The 16,467-nt window shown below is 34.4% G+C and overlaps 1 protein-coding gene across 2 annotated transcripts in view; it reads left to right on the top strand.

Moving 5' to 3' along the window:
* BTBD9 (BTB domain containing 9) overlaps nt 1-16,467 on the top strand; it is a 109,614-nt gene that overhangs the window by 8,827 nt on the left and 84,320 nt on the right. For both annotated transcript variants that reach the window (XM_029965031.1, XM_029965033.1), the window contains exons 5-6: nt 1,749-1,968; nt 5,094-5,213. In XM_029965031.1, the coding sequence (XP_029820891.1) occupies nt 1,749-1,968; nt 5,094-5,213 (340 nt within the window). The remainder of the gene's footprint in view (nt 1-1,748; nt 1,969-5,093; nt 5,214-16,467) is intronic.

A 16,467-nucleotide genomic window follows, 5' to 3' on the forward strand; every position in this document is an offset into this window, starting at 1 on the left:
TTGTAATAAAAGTGTATTTTCCTAGAGAGACTGCTATTTTAATAGAAAAGCTTTTACAAAAATATTAAAAGCAAAAGTGCATTGGCTGTGGGATATATGATATTTAAATGGTTTTATGTTGATGGTAACTTGTTTTCCACTTCTGTGAAGATTCTCATATTTTCTCCACTACTTATGACTTTTCTCTTACTCTTTACATGCTTGCCCAAGTAGTATAAACAAGTCTTTCAAAACTGTTTTAATGGAAGCCTAAAAAGTGTGAGAAGCTTTGCACTTGACTTGGGTCTGTGCTTCTTGTTAATTCAACAAGAGTACCTAGCACTAGAGCTTTAGAAAGGTATTGTTAGCTCTCTAATGTGTGACTTATAGAGAGTATTTGGCCTACAGTAAAGAATAAAGTTGAATGTTCTCTAAGAGCCTACACTGTATTCTCAGTCATACATGATGAGCTCTGAAAATGTTAACTGCATATCCCCTTTGTTCTCCTGTAGAAGTTACAGATATTAATATTTAAACATATGAGTTTAATACTAGGTTACTGTAAAAGTCTTTTCATGCAAGATATTCTATTGACACTGCAGTAGATAAATTTGAATAAGTCAGATGGTGTTTTCTTTGACTTCTTTTTCTGAATATTTATCTCTCCACAATAGCATGCTCCTAATCACAGCTTTTTGGAGAGTGGAATTTCTTTGTTTTTTAAGTACTCGTTCAGGCTCTTGGAACTTTTTCTGTTTGTGTAAATGTTGACAACCACTTACAGTTTCATAATTGTGCATTTGATGTAGTAGTGCTACAATACAGTTAAAATTTCAACGCTTCAAATTCTGTTCTTTAGATGTCAAACTTAACACCCTGTTGAAATTCATACTTCTATTACCAGTCTGCCTGAAGAGTTCAGGGGCAGCTTTTTATCATTTAGCTTTCAGATCATGTTTTTTCGGGTCTCTCCTCAAAGAAGGTTTTAAAAATGTCTTTTGAAGAGGGTGGTTCATCAGTGTATTGTTTTGTAGCTGAAGGTAGGGATAGTTATCTCCAGTTATCTTGATGGAATATGTTCCTAGCATGCAGGAAGTTTATTATTGTGAAATGGTGGCATAAAAAAAATTTGCTTTACCATGTTGGTTCAAAGCCCAAGTAACCAAAACTTTCCTTTTTCACTCAAGTTCATTAGGCTTTGCAGAGTACTAGAAGGTGATACAGCTATCAAAAGAGCTATACTACCCTATATACCACCCTGCAAATTCATGATGCATCTTGAATATTTGATCCACATCTTGTAAATTTTATGTGATTTTTAGTTTCCTTCCGCTTATGAAAAACAAGACAAACACCCAAAACCAAAGTGAACAACAGTTGAAATCAGAAAAAGAAGACAGAAAGGGCAGAAAAAAGTGTTAGAGGTATGGTGAGAAGCTGATCACAAGGAGAGACTAAACAGACAGACCAAAACTTTAAAGCAAGAAGGAAAGTATTGATTGAGTGAGGAAGGTGCAACAGAATTCCATATAGCTATTACAAGCTAGTAAATTATCACAACTTTATTACCATAAAAGACCTAGGGGGTATTGAAGAGGCTAAATTTCTAAAATGCCTTTTTTTTTTTTTTTCACTTGAGCATGTGTTTTTGGCCAAGAAAGGACACTAGCAATAAATCTTTGATCTGACCTAATAGAGTTACTGTTCGGAATACCTAATTTGCAGTATGAGAGTGTAAAAGTTAAACAATTATTTCCTTTTCTTCTTAGTACCAGGGGAAAACATTGCAACAATGAAGTATGGAGCACAGGTTGTAAAAGGGGAGCTGAAGTCTGCTTTATTAGATGGAGATACTCAGAACTACGACTTGGATCATGGCTTCTCTCGACACCCCATCAGTGACGACTGCCGTTCTGGCATTGAAATTAAACTAGGCCAGCCATCAATAATCAACTACATACGAATACTCCTGTGGGACAGAGACAGTCGGTAGGTGCCAAGTTGACATAAAAAGGGAAGGTAATGCATTTTGTACTAATGAAAGTTTACCAAATATGAATTGTTTTAATTGTTTTCTGTTTGCCATTTATCAACTGCTATTGTTTTAGTTTGAAAAACAATTTTCTAGTTCATTGGAAGAACCCTATTTTTAACATATTTACATTATAAACATTGGATGAATTTTTTTTCAGTTTTTTTTTGATATGTCAAAACATAAGAAATGACACACTTTGACAATAAGGTTGGACTCGATCTTTGAGGTCTTTTCCAACCTAAATGATTCTGTGATTCTGTATTTCAGAAATAGTAAAATTTATTTTGAATGTGAATTACCAATAAACTACAGTAGTTATTAGAAGCCACTTTGTGGTTTTTAGGTATCTAATTGTTTCAAGTAAATTCTCCTAATTCAGTTCAACTGAAATTTATGTTTCTTCTCTATTTCTTTTGGAAAGATAAAAAAATAAAACTCCGAAGGTACAAGGAACTGCTTCATATAATATTATACTACTTGTCCCAGAAGATCAACCAAATTAATGAACCAATTACCAACCAACTTTATAAAATTTAAAACAGTATTAGAAATATACTAATAGTGAGGAGTTCTCTAGCAATTTTTAGAGAGCTTGTATTACTGGTAAAATGCCCCTCATCTGCAAGGCATTAATTAGTAGCTGCTGAAACTCAGAGAAAAAATATTCTCTGTGGGACAGCTTAGTACAGAATTATCTGTTGTTTAGTGTCCTGTGCCCTTGATGTGAAATTTTTAGAACAAACCATTGTTGCTGGCAGAATATCAGACAATGGACCTCTACTCTAGAGATTTTTGTCTTCATAAAATACTGAGGGCACAGTGGTTTAGGATCTAGTTTCTGTGTCATCCTCATTTTTTTTACTTTCTGTGGAAAGTTTGCTACTGGGCTTTCTTTTGCTTCCTATCAGATTCAGTACCGGAATTAACACTGACTGTCCTGTGCAGGGCCAGTAGTTGGACTTTGGTGATCCTAGTGGGTCCCTTCTAACTCAGAATATTCTGTGATTCTGTGAATTTTCAGTGTTTTTTCTCTCCAATAGCTCAGCTGTCTTAAGATAAATGGAAATGGAGGCATTTGGAGTACTTTGTCCATTTGTGGGCTCAGTGTAAGATACTGACCTTCTGGAGTGAGTACAGCAGGACACCAAGATGATGAAGGCTTGAGCACATGAGAACCTGCAGTTTTAAGAGGAGCAGGCTTAGAAGGGAGAGTTTGTTGCTCTCCTCACCTATTCAGCTGTGTGCTGAGAGTGGACACAAGCAAAAAAATAAATTCATGTTAAATAGTAGGAAAAAAATTCATAATGGGGTAGTTGAACTTCGGATGAGTTTGGCCAGAGAAGTTATGAATATTAGCCCTTGGAGGTATGCAGAGTTTTACCAGCCAAGGTCTTAAGGACCTTGCTCTGAGATTGTCCTTGCTTTTTCTAGGGATTTTTCCAATCTCTCTACACTCTCTTAGTCTAACAATTGCCAACCACTTACCTACATCTTTCTTGTGGGATACATAATAATGTACAAATACACGCTTGCTTCTTCTTGAACATCTTTTTAAAATATTCATTCATTTTAACTCTCTCTTTAAAGCTCTGGTCTACTGGATATTTTTAACAGAACCAAATATAAGATAACAGGTGTTTTGCACCTCTACTTTAGAGGTGTTATTAACAGCTGAGTCTTAGATATAAAATTGCTAAGGAGAGTAGCTGTCCAAATTGCCTCTGCTAAAAGATGCTATCTAACCTTAAAAAAAAGGTATATGATAATGCGACTGTATTTTTGAGATAATATTTCTTTGTTTGGTACCTTCAGAAACCAAGAAATAGCATGTTATTTATTGGTTACAAGTTTACATTAATCTAGCAATGATGATGTGAGAATCTCTTAAATTTTTACCCCACAGAGGACTGTCAGTAACTTTGGTATCCAAACTGCTCAAACTCTAAAACTTTGGAGTCTAGTATGGTCAAATATGCATAGGCTAGTAATAATAATGTTGCAAAACCACAGTGTATTTATATGGGTTGTGAATATTACACATCTGATTGGTGTGAATGTGAAAGCTGATTATGCAGTTGACATCTAAAAACCCCTCCAAGTGTGTCAATTGCTATTAACAACTCTCTAACATTTTAAGGATTTTTAAACAGTACCACTTTAGACACCTACTCTTCTCAGTCCTCAGGAAAATTGGAAATATTAACAAAGGCATTAATGTTTAACAAGAAATGTTTCTGTAGAACTCTGGAAGAGCAACTCCTCTTTAGAAATCAGCATGGAAGGATGTTAAGTGCTGATGTGGTGCTGCTGAAATGCCTGTGAATGTTGCAGACTAGTACATTAGGAGAAAGAAAATATGCTGAAACATATATTTCATGATTTGTTGCTCCACAAGTCAAGTTTCTACTTAATTGTAAGTGTCACTATTGTAGGTATAATAGGGAATTAGCTATGGCTTTAAGGTTCTAGTTTCAGTTTGTTTTCTCTTAACAGCAAACTATAAGCTAAACGTAATTGATAAGCAAGAGGAAGACAGAGATTTTGTTAGTGACCTTTTTATTTTTCGTGAGGTAATTTTGGAGTGTATAAGGAAGTAGGGACAGGCTTAACAATGTATCATAAAGAACTGAAAGGGTTAAAAGTGAAGAACAGCATCAGTGAGAATGACCTTAAAGTAAATTTACTTTTTTTAAGTGAAGGGTTTGAATTTGCATTTTTGATCTGCTAATTGTTTTGGGTTTTTCCTTTATTGATTTGGCAGTAGAAATAGTGCTTTAGTTTTATTCCATGCAGAAAGAATACAGATTATTATTTTTTTTGTGATTGAGTTGAAAGTCTCCATTGCATTTTTTGAGGTATCTTATAGTGACTGCATATTGTGAGTGTAAGGATGTTTTAAATCATTCTAAAAATGCCTTAACTGCAGACAGTTTATTTTCAAAGCTAGTTGGAAAACAGGGATCTGGGTAGGAATAAACAGCCTTCTCTTCAGCAACTGAAAATCCAGAAGACAGTGTAAAATTTAATACCTAAAATGTGTCAGCTTGTGTACTAACCAGTGTTTTCTGACAATCCATAGGTCTTATTCCTACTACATTGAGGTGTCCATGGATGAATTAGACTGGATTCGAGTTATTGATCACTCTAAATACCTCTGTCGGTCCTGGCAGAACCTGTATTTTCCTGCCCGTGTCTGCAGGTTAGTTCATCAATGTGACATTGCATGGCTGACATTAAAGAATGTGGGCACCAGAATAAGTTGCTGGATTTTGCTACTGAATTATGTATTTCTAAAAATGTATTATATACACAACTTTCATCAGCTATCCTAAAATTTTCTATCTTGGTGGATGCTTCTTTAATGTAAATATAGTTGATAAAATGTACTTTTTTACTGTGGTTCTTCCATATCTACTTTTTTTTTTTTTGACTCATACTCATGCTTTTTTGCAGCTGATATGATTTTTTTTCCACTCAGTAGTAAACGTTATTCTTTGACTCCCTAAATGTTTATAATGCATTTACATACTTACTACAGAACTTGGAAATGTATCTTTATATATTTTATATATTTTCTGCTGATGCACTGAGAGACTGTTTTAAAGTTGTGAAAGAGTGAAAGGAGGTTTGAGCAATGCCTTGTGTAACCCAAAATACCTAGATGGGTTTAAGCAGTATTAAGGTGATGATGATTTTTTTTACTGTAGGTGCTGGGAATTCTGGAAAAAGCTTATAATCAGATTGAAGCTATTTTATCCAAAAATTGAATCGAGCTCATTGAGGGAGAGGCCACAATCTCTAGATATCAAAGATACTGTTGTCATTAGGTTTTGGGTCATAGGCCCAAGGAGGAAATTACCTGTACTGTGATTGTTTGGGAGACGCAAAGTTTTTGTTTGGCACAGCAACTCTTGGAATCCCCAAGGAGGAAAGTACTTTCTTTTTCCCAAAGAATGACCTCTTTCTCTGATCCTTAACTGCTCTGCAACACTGGATTACTGGCAAGCAGTTGTAGTCTATGTGGAAGGGGTCTAGCGGGTCACTTGCATGTCTCTCCTCAGATAAATCTTTCTCAACCTTGCTGTCCTTCCGTTAAGTTCATACTGAATGTGACTTGAAATTTATTTTTCCTTATACAAACAAATACGTTCTCACCTTTTCTCTGTAACTTTTTTAATTCTGATTTTACCGTTTTTCTGAAACGGTTGGTGCAGTCCCTTTGTGTGTGTATTGATAAATTTTTGCTTGAAGATGTCTGTGATAAATCACCTAGCATTGATAAAATATCCGTAAGTTGGTAGGTGTTTTACATTTCCTGGGGGTATTTTTTTTTTGTGCATGACTTTAGCTTCATGCAAATTGGATTGATTGTTAGTATGCACAGGGTTTTTTTGCTTCCATCATGTTACCAAGATAATGCCTAGGGACTTCTCTGTTGTGGTGGGAGTTCCCTAAATTGTTTTTTCAAAAGGGCTGCCATTCTTCGGCCTCATTCAAAGACTCGTCCAGAAGTGTCTATTCTATTTCAACAACAGTTTATCCGTTTGCCATCCACCCTCCCAGGTGTCTTCATCTGTGTTTGAGTGTGAGTGTGCTGTCTTTTGAGAGTGTCATTGTTCTGTGTTCGTGAAGGCCCTTTGTAGCCTTGCCTGAAAGTGCAGAGAGGGAATGGAGGAGGAGAAAATATCATTCCAAAGTTTTAGAAGATACCTTACGTGTTTTTTGGCACAGAAGGATCTCTTGTACTTTCTAGCTCTCCAGTGAGCTCCTAATCCTCTGCAAGTGACTCGCCCTCTTTTGGAGGAGCAGATTATCAGGAGGGAGTTCATTTCATGTGGTGCTTTCATATGCACAGGGATACAATTTCCGCATGCACAAGCACATCTGGGAACCTCCCCCTTGCAGTTTTATTGTAACACATATTGGAAGTATACAGTTGTCCAGATATCTACAGCACAAATTTCCTTATCACATAATCCTCATGCCTCAGATTTTTCCTGTTCTGCTCCATTATTCACAGGAAGCATATTCTATTCTATAAATCTCTGTTCCTCATTATCATATCCACAGAGTGGTGGGGAATTCCTTGGAGGTGCAGCTTATTTGAAGAGCAAGTGAAAAAGTCATGTAGTAGCATAAATTTATGAGTACTTATTGTTAAGGAGCAGTAACCTTAAGGCACTCACCTTAAGGTGAGTTCTCAGTTGAGTCAACACAATAATTCTTGGCTGTTCTGTAATCTCTGCTTACATCAGTGAATTGAAGCCTACACTGTAGTAAGAATGCATTTGCTAGTCAAAAGTAAAAGTGGCTGTAGTTTACTGCTCTATTACGTGTTTTTCCTGTAAATAATAAGAAATTTTACATGTAATTAGAGATGTAAAATTGCTGACAAATTTTTGAGGAGTTGCACTTGAAGAACTTTTTATTTATTTATTTATTCACGTTAATATAGATAGTTAGATCTAACTTGAAGGTTGGCTCTGCTTTGATCTGGAATTTGGACCAAATTCCCTCCAGAAGAGAGGCTTTGAATAGTGGAGGCTACATACACTTACATATTAGTATTAGAGACTTTTATTTATCTCTCTTTTAATTAATATTCTGTTTAGAAAGAACAAAGGAAGGACTACTAAACTTTTTCTTGTTTCCAATTTCAGTGTTTTGTGATTATGTTTTTAAAGTAGTTCTGTTTACTTAAATGAGTTAAACTAGTTATTTCTAGGATATTATAATGCATAGAATAGATATCTTAAAACGTGTAGCAGTTTTTGTCACCTAAAACCAAGGTGTTCTCTAGTCTTTTGAACACAGACTTAAAATATGAGCTAATATGTGGTTATGTGAGAATGTATTCTTTTATTATTTGATATTCTGTTTTTACAGATAAGTTATGCATGCTTATCAAAAGGCAGATATGTTTTAGGTGTTTTATACGCCCTGTTTTATCAGCAGATAATAAAAAAAAACTAATTTTTTTAATTTGCAGGCATAAATGCTTGCCCCATTTTTAGAGAAAGACTATAATGTAACTCAGAAAATCACTCATATTTATTAGCACTTGGTTAATCAATATATTTTTTAATTTAAAGCTAATTATATTTTCATATTGCTCAACGCTGCTTCTGTTGTATACTCAAGTTCGTGTGGCAAGTCCCAGTGCCAAAATGTTCTTGTTAATGAACAAACAGTACAGAGGACTGGATTGCAAGCATCATGTTTTCTTCAGTCTTCCTGCCATTAATTTTCACATTTATTCCCTTTTTGCCTTAGTAATGCAGATAATATTTTTGGAAACAGCCACTTTGGGAACCATGCTGCGATTTTTTAGAGTTTTTTTTTATTTAGCAGAAGATCACGGACTGAGTGTCTTATCAGTACTGGCTTGAGATAGGTGGTGTTTTGGTTTTTTTCATTTTTAAAAAAAAGTTATTTTAGCCCAAAGTGCTTTATGACATCACTGTATAGGATGACATTTTGAGGAGCAACAAAGAATTGGAGGCTAGAATTACTGGCTGGGTGTTTTTATTCACACACCATTTTTCAAAGCGAGGGAGTAGAACATGTCAGATTCTGTACAGGTTGTTGAAGGACAGCCAGTTTGTGTCTGATACACTAGAGCAATTGTTCAAACAGATTATAAAGAGGATATGAGCCCTGTAACATTAGGCAAGGTTAGTTGCCTTTTTGAGTTACCTTCCACATAAATATTAGTTTTAAAAGGTGAGAGCTGTCAAGGGCTGAGCTGATGTGTTCATCTAAGTTTTAAGAAGCTACTCAAACATTTCCATGGGTGTAAAAATTGATGTAGTGTGTCTTCTATTTGCATGTATGCCAGCTGAGGTTTTTGTTTCTCTTTGAAAACCTTTAACTTTTCTCTTAAGCAAATCTATCTATGTTGAAATCTGCAGTCAATGCCTCTTTCACACTAGGTGGATGAAAAAAAACGCACCGTTCTGGCAGTTGGTTGCTAAATAAAACAAATAATTTATACCACAGTGAATTAAGATCAATTCACCCTCCTTAATGAGTCATGTGTTGTGTGCGTGATAGTCTCTTTCATGACTTTGATTTTTTTGATATATGGGACATTGTGAAATATTCACAATAGTGTTAGAATTAGGGGCATTATTGTGCTTCCCATGAAAGATAATTGTACTTGGCAAAGCATATATCAAACCATCCAAACTAATTAGGCAGAGTCAAGTGAGTAACATGATAAGATTATTTAAATGCTTTGCTTCTTCCTGTTACTACTTGCATGCTCCAGCATATAGGTTCAGAGTAACTTTTGCCAACCATAACCTTTGTTAGATTAATAGATGGAAAAAATGGAGGGGCAATAACCAAAGACTGAAATGCTAAAATAAAAAGGAAATGAGAAGACTGTTTATGCTTTCTCACACTCATGAAATGATTTATTTGTTATTTTTAAAATGTAATTCCTGATTTAGATATACAAGCTAATTTGTACCAGGAAGATTATTTATTTGGTGTCAAAGCCTAGTACTACAAGTGAGGGATGTTGCTCTACTTAGAGGGCTTTTAGTAAAAAAAAAATAGGTAAGTATAATATGTGGGGTTTTTATTGATAAATTGTGTTTTAGGCTTTTAATTTTTGCTTTAAATGCTTTTAGAATACATTATTCTACCACCTTTGAAAATTGAACAGCCCTATAGGATGCAGAAAAAGCAACTAAGAGAGTGAGATTACAGGGCAATTTTTTTTCCTTTTTTTAATATGGTACTGTATTTTTTTAGAATTTCTTTTGGTCCTACTTTCACTGTTTGTACCTTTATAGCGATTTTCATGTAGAGCTGAAAACTCTTTAGAGGGAAGACAGGACACAGAAAATATTCATGTAATCAGGTTCCTGTCAAAGTTAGGAACATGTGATGAACCCAACATGTGTTGGGTTCATAGTTCTTCCAGCTTCCTCTTGTAACACTGAATGTTAATGCTGGTAAAGATCTTTGAACAGGCAGTGCTGTTTTCTGTTTCATCCTGCTCATTTTTTTCATCATTTCATTTTTGTTTTACGTTTTCATCTTTTTACTTTGTCCTAGACCACAAAATATGAAAAAATTCCTTAAAAGAATTAAAAGAAAATGAAAAATTTTGAGGTCTCGAAGTAAGTCAAATGTAGCCACAAGATGTCACTACAATAAAAGTTTAAAAGTCTTATCTTCTTTCTGTTTAAACTCCTTTGGTGAAACTGTTATTCCTACTGTGTGCTTTGTTTGTGTATTAAAACTTCCCAGATTTACGGAATCATTCTGATTTGCTGTTTATGCTGTAGAGGGGCAAGTACAGAGATGGTACGTAAAATCAGAAGGAAACTCGATTTATTTCATGTTTCATCTGACATTGGATGATGCTGAGTTTTGATCAGGGGAGTATTTGGCTCACCCGACTAATTTAGGGTTTTAAATTAATGCCATGTTGTCAGTAATATCAACATTTGAAAAAGATAATGAAAGGAGAAAGAGGTCAATTTTTATAGGCATTTATTTCTATTTTAATATCTTACCTCTTTTTGAGATATTATAATGTAACTTATCAAAAAGAAATATTAATTACCGCTGCATAAATTTTTGTCACTAAAGCATTTTTTTATTAAGAGAGCTGACAGATCCTTGTAGAACAATGCTGTGAATATGGGAAATTATTTAAGCATATTCTTTTTCCTGTTTTTTAATTTACTTTGCACTCAAAAATATTGAGGTTTTCTATTACTAGTATGTTGATTTAATAGTGATACAATATGTCTAAATGCCTTAAAGCACTTGGCTGCTGTAGGAAGTGTGGCATTACAGTTATTTTTACTTTAGAAGGTGTACTCGTGTGTTAAATGTATTTATTGGTGCAGAGAGAATTACTTGCCTTTCCTTTTGTTAAGCATTAATGCTACTGGGTGGGTTTCTTGTTTGGCGCTTTAACAGTTTTTGCTACTAATGATTACACCATTTGTAATCCTCTGCCTGAGTGAAGACAGATTAAATTGTAGACCCTGTCTCCTGAACATTGAAGAAATGCAAAAAGAGTAAATGTTTCAGTACTAATGCAGTTCTAGGCTAAGAAATGCCAGTAGTTGTGCACAATTATTTTGCACATAATGATATGCAAAGAGATTTGATTCTTAAGTATAGTCTAGACAAGACATTTTTCTTTAATTCTGTTCTTAATCAGATAGCCTCACGTAACTGTGCTTTCTGCTGGTGGTGATGCAGTAATTTTATTTTTCTTTCCACCTGGAAAAGTTATTGAAATTAGCTACTGATTAAGCAGCAATGTCTCATTTTCAGCTTTACCAGTAGGTCTCTGACATTCTTATCTATAGTAGATACCCATTTTGCAGTTTTCCTGTGGACAATAACCTGCCAAAAGGCATTCCAAATACAGTTCGATTTAAAATGTTGAAACAAGTGAGGAATCAACTCTTGAGGAAAAAGCAGTTGAAGCATTGTCCCAGGTACTGGAAATAAACTGAGGGGAAAGCAGTGTCTGCAGATCTAATTTAGTGCTGGTTTGTTTTTTTTTCACATATCCTCTCCCCTTCCCCGGTAGGGAATGCTGGTGTTCAGAAAAAGCATGCAGACATCCAAAGGAAGCTTTTGGACATTGTTTTAACTTAAAATGAAACCCTAATATATCACTGACCTAACTGGAAAGCATAGGCTAAGAACTGCTGGCAGGAGCTGGGTAAGGCCTTCAGTCAGACTGAAAAGCATTGGAAAATTTTTTCATCAGTAAGTCATTAGTATCTTTATAAAAAGACTTCCTGCAAATAGAATGATTAAACTTGGGGAACTGAATCCATCTTTACCTTAGTTACTGCATTTGAGAACTACAAATGGTTGCACAGGCAACATGTTGATTAGTTATTTTGTTTATACCGTTCTTCAGAAAGCATTGACTGTTATGTAAATATTTTATTTCCAACTGTGCAAATATTCTGATGTTTCTGAGTTTAGGCAAAAACCCCCAACCTCGCTACATAATTCAAATTAGCTTTTCTTTATTTCTGGATAACTCAAATTTTAAAATCTTTTCCTGATTCTAGTACTGTAAATAATTCAGTGATAATGTAATGTCCAGAGATAAGTAAAAAAAATATCTTGGTTTGTATTACTAAAACATATTAATAAATGAAAGCAATTTCGAAATGTTACTCCAGACCTTTGAGGCTTTTCACTGACATTCTTTTTAAAATTATATTTTCAGTGCAGCCATGCAGTTTGCTTTTTTGTTTGTTTTGGGAGTGGAGAAGAAAGCTAATCACTCTATTAGGATGTGATCATATTGAGGAGTCTTTATTGACATGTTTCCAATGCCTTGTTTTTTCACTGTGTGAAATACAAGGAAATGGATAGGTAGGTGCTGCTTATCTTTCTATCTATCAGTGCTTAAACATATTTTTTGTTTTTTGCAGTACATGTTCAATCTGGCATTCTTTTTCTTTCCTAAGATAATATGGTAGCCTGAGATTTTTCAAACGATGTAGATCGTCTACACAGGATCAAGAAAGCTATTGCCTCATCTAGGGTGGAGTGTTTATTGATTTAAAAGGTTTCTTTTCTTCTGTTCAGGTTATGTATACTTTTGATCTTAAGCTTATACTTCTAATTTTGGCTCCAAATGTGCTCCTAGTGATACAGAAGCTCATTTCTCTACAGGAATAATCAATAACATTTTTCATCAAGAACGTTATCAAGGCAGCTTTTTTCTTCTCAAATTCCTTCTTCTGTCTGTCAGAGCAGTTTCAATTACCCTAACCTAAAGAGCCCAACCCAACTTTGAGGAAAAGCAAAAAAGCTGGTGTGCATTTAAGCTGTTGATGACAACCTACCAGACGACTTATCCTCTGAAAATGAGTATTTGTCTGAAAAAGTATGTGCAGAGGGTCAATATGGCTTGTATAGAAATATCTGAGAAATGTGGAGAGCCTGGCAATGCAGTTTGTTGGACAGGAATTATAAAAAGGTGTAATATATTCTATTCTTTTTGCTTCATAGTTTAGAAGAAAATTAATGTTTTGAGAGACCTAGATTACAATATTTCTCATGTTTGACATAATAAGTAGGTTGTTTGTAGTATGGTTAGAATTTTTGTAGTCTGGATTTTGACATATTTATTGTGAGTTTCTTAAACCCCAAATTGTCTATAGGTCTGTTTTCAACCTGTTTCACCTCATAAATGAGAACTGACATAGGTAAAAATTATTAGTAGTTATTGAGCTTGACAGTGATACATAAAGATACAGCTAAATGTTGTTATCAAATTGTTTATAATAATTCTACAGCAAGTTGTATTTTAATTTTGCTTAAGAAAAACCTATTTATAAGACATCTTCCACACTCCTTTTCTTTAAATCCTCCTCTGTGATTTCTGTTACACTCCAAGAGCTAGAATTAACTGTGAAAACTTGCCATATATATTTACAAAGACAGGCTTTTACAAAAGGAAATCATGTTTTGCCAAATTTGTAAGAATTCTGGTTTATTTTAGTTTGTTGATCAGTGATGACCATCTGTTGAAGTTGTTTGATGCCATTGTATAAAGCATTTCTCTCTCTCTCACCATTTCTCAGCAGATAATGGTCATGCTTTGTCAATGTGTATCTGAAACACTGTACCACGCTTACAATTACACATTATGAATATTCAAATTGTATACGTGAAACCAAGTAACACACTGCTGTGGATTCACTTTTCAGTCTTCTAAGTTTATAAAGCCATCTGTCAACCAACACTAGGCCAGTCTCAGTTGTGGAATAATTTGGATGATGTTAAAAATTTTATAGTAAAGCAAATTTGTCTGTGGTTAAACTTGATTCTGTGTTCACAAAGATGAAGTTATCTTCTGTGTAGCACTTTTTAAAGCTATCGATCAGTGTATGAGTGGGAGAGCCCTAAAGTAAACTACTTTTCAGTGTCCTTTTTGTCCTCAAAAGAAGCTTGTTCATAGTGAAGTTAAGCTCCTTGGGTTTGATCTGTATTTGCTCTTTCTCATCTCAGTTTCAATTGTGAGGATGAGACTGCTGGTTCCATTTGATGCAGCTTTTAAATAGTTTTCTATTCCACAAAAGGAATATTCACTCTCCAAAATGGGAGAAGATAAGACACAGACAGTTGAAAATGAAAAATCAAGCTGAAAATACCAATAAATGATCAAATTATGTTCTATAGAGAATCCAATTTATAGAAAATAAGCCATGAACACGTCTCTTCAACTGACAGAAATGAGTGAGTGAAGGAAAGAAAGCAATGGAAGAGAGATATCACACAGAAGAAATACTACATATTTGGGAAAAAAAATCTTTGCAACTTAAAAGTGTTGTAAAAGAGTTTTTTACATTTGGGTTAATTATAGGAAAGCCACATGTATTTATCATTTTCAGGCTGCTACTGGAAACAGTTATTTTATTCTTTGTAATCTCTTCTAAAAGAAAGAAAGAGTGATCCTTTTGTTAAACAGCAGATTCTGCATTTGGGTTTTGATTTTTACCACAAAGCAATTTTTACAGCTTTATACTTTCATGCTAGTTTTTCATTTGTCAGATCAGGACAAATATTTCCATACTACACTGGAGATGTAATAAAGATCTTGGAAATTTTAGATACTGTGAGTAACATCTTCAGTGATCAATAAAGTAGTGGCTTCATTACTTTTCTTCATATCATTGTCTTTCTCATTTCTATTGGGGAATAACAACAGTGATGGAAGGGGTATTAAATATTGATTTCTAAATCTGTATTCTGTTCAATTTAATTATCCTGTCTCTGTTAATGGCAAATTGCAAAGTTGGCTAATCAAGCTGCATTTTCATTAACAATGCAAGTGCCCTGTTGAGTCAGGTCAGTGGGCACCTCGCCCTGTGTCCTATTTCTGACCTTGAGAGCTGATTTTCCAGATGTTAAGTATTTGTGGTGTGGTATTTTATACTAATTTTCCATGTAATTTGAGGTTATGTGTTCATTTTCCCATTAACTTATCAGATATCCTTGCTCTTTTTATACCATCAAAATTTGGATAATAGAGTTTAAAAATAACTTCAGTTAAAAAAGCTACTGAAAAATGTAATGTGTTACTGTTTCTGTACCAAGTTTTTTAGAGTAGAAATTATGAGTTTGAATATCACATATTGGGACATTTGAAAATTTTTAGAGTAAATTACGAGTACATAGTATTGGTGCATACAATCAATCTTAACTGTGCCTTAGGGAGTTTTCATGCAGCTGTTCTGTTCCCTCAGTGCATATTAATAAGTTTTTTATCTGATAAAATCTTCTTCTAAAAACTATTGAGCTTGGACTTTTGAAATTGTTATTGTTTTTATTGCAGTACTGGTAGCAGCACAATTTTCTGTGTAAATGAGTATTTATGAAGACTTTTATTGATGTTGGACAGTCTAAACTAATTTGGTTTTTTTCAGTTTTACTGGCAATGTTAATGTTTTATTTGGAGGGTGAGGGTTATTTTAGCTTTGGGTTTTTTACAGGAGAGTTTCTGATTTTGACTTAATAGGTAGAAAAACTAAATCTGGGTGGAAGTCTGTGTATATATATATGTATAAGCATTCTTCCCACTCAGATTGTATTTCATCCCTTTTTTTTTTTTAAGGGAAGGATTTAATGTATATTTAGATGAAAACTGATTTTAACACTTCAATAGATCAAAACTAGTGTGAAGGGCTGGAAGACATTATTGCTGATGATTCCAGTTTGTAGTAAATTATAAAGCATATGTAACAGCTGTAAAGAGGGATGACTTCCTGTATCATATTTCATCTTGCCTTTGTAGATAAGTGTGTAAATGAAAGGGAAACAAATTGTTTCAATAAGGCAAATCTATATTATTTCTTTGGAGTGAAAATGAATGAAATTGAAATAGTTCACTCTTGGGTGAAACTAGAAACTATAAATATATTTTATCCTCTTGGTGTGGATTGACATAATGCAGATTAGTAGTAAGAGAATGTTCCTTGTATCATCAACAGTTGTCAGACGGGTTCTTGAGTACTGAATTATAGTAAAGTAAAAGGGGTTCACTGTACTCTTATGTAATTTACACAGAAGAGCGTGCAATTCATCATTTTAACAGAAATTGCTGTTCACTGCTAGAAAATTTATTTTTTTCAGGCTTCCTAATCCTTTTTTATCTTTTGTATTATGGAAACTTTGTAGTTACCTGTGCCTGTATCATCTGTGCATCTCCTGATTTCTAGGCAGATAACTGAAGGCTCTTTACCGTATTCTGGCACATGGGCATGTGTTGGCACCATTGCATCTAGCACCTATGTGGTTTTCCCCACAGATGTCTGGAAGTAAATATAATAATAAGGTTTGAGGTCAGCAGCATACTTAGAATACTTTGTTTCCACATCTGGCTGACAGTCTCTTGGAATTTTCCAGGCCATGAGACATCCTTGAAAGGTTCACAGTGCCATATG

This window comes from Manacus vitellinus, unplaced genomic scaffold, assembly GCF_001715985.3.
Source record: "Manacus vitellinus isolate BGI_N305 unplaced genomic scaffold, ASM171598v3 scaffold_8_pilon, whole genome shotgun sequence".
NCBI lineage: Eukaryota > Metazoa > Chordata > Aves > Passeriformes > Pipridae > Manacus > Manacus vitellinus.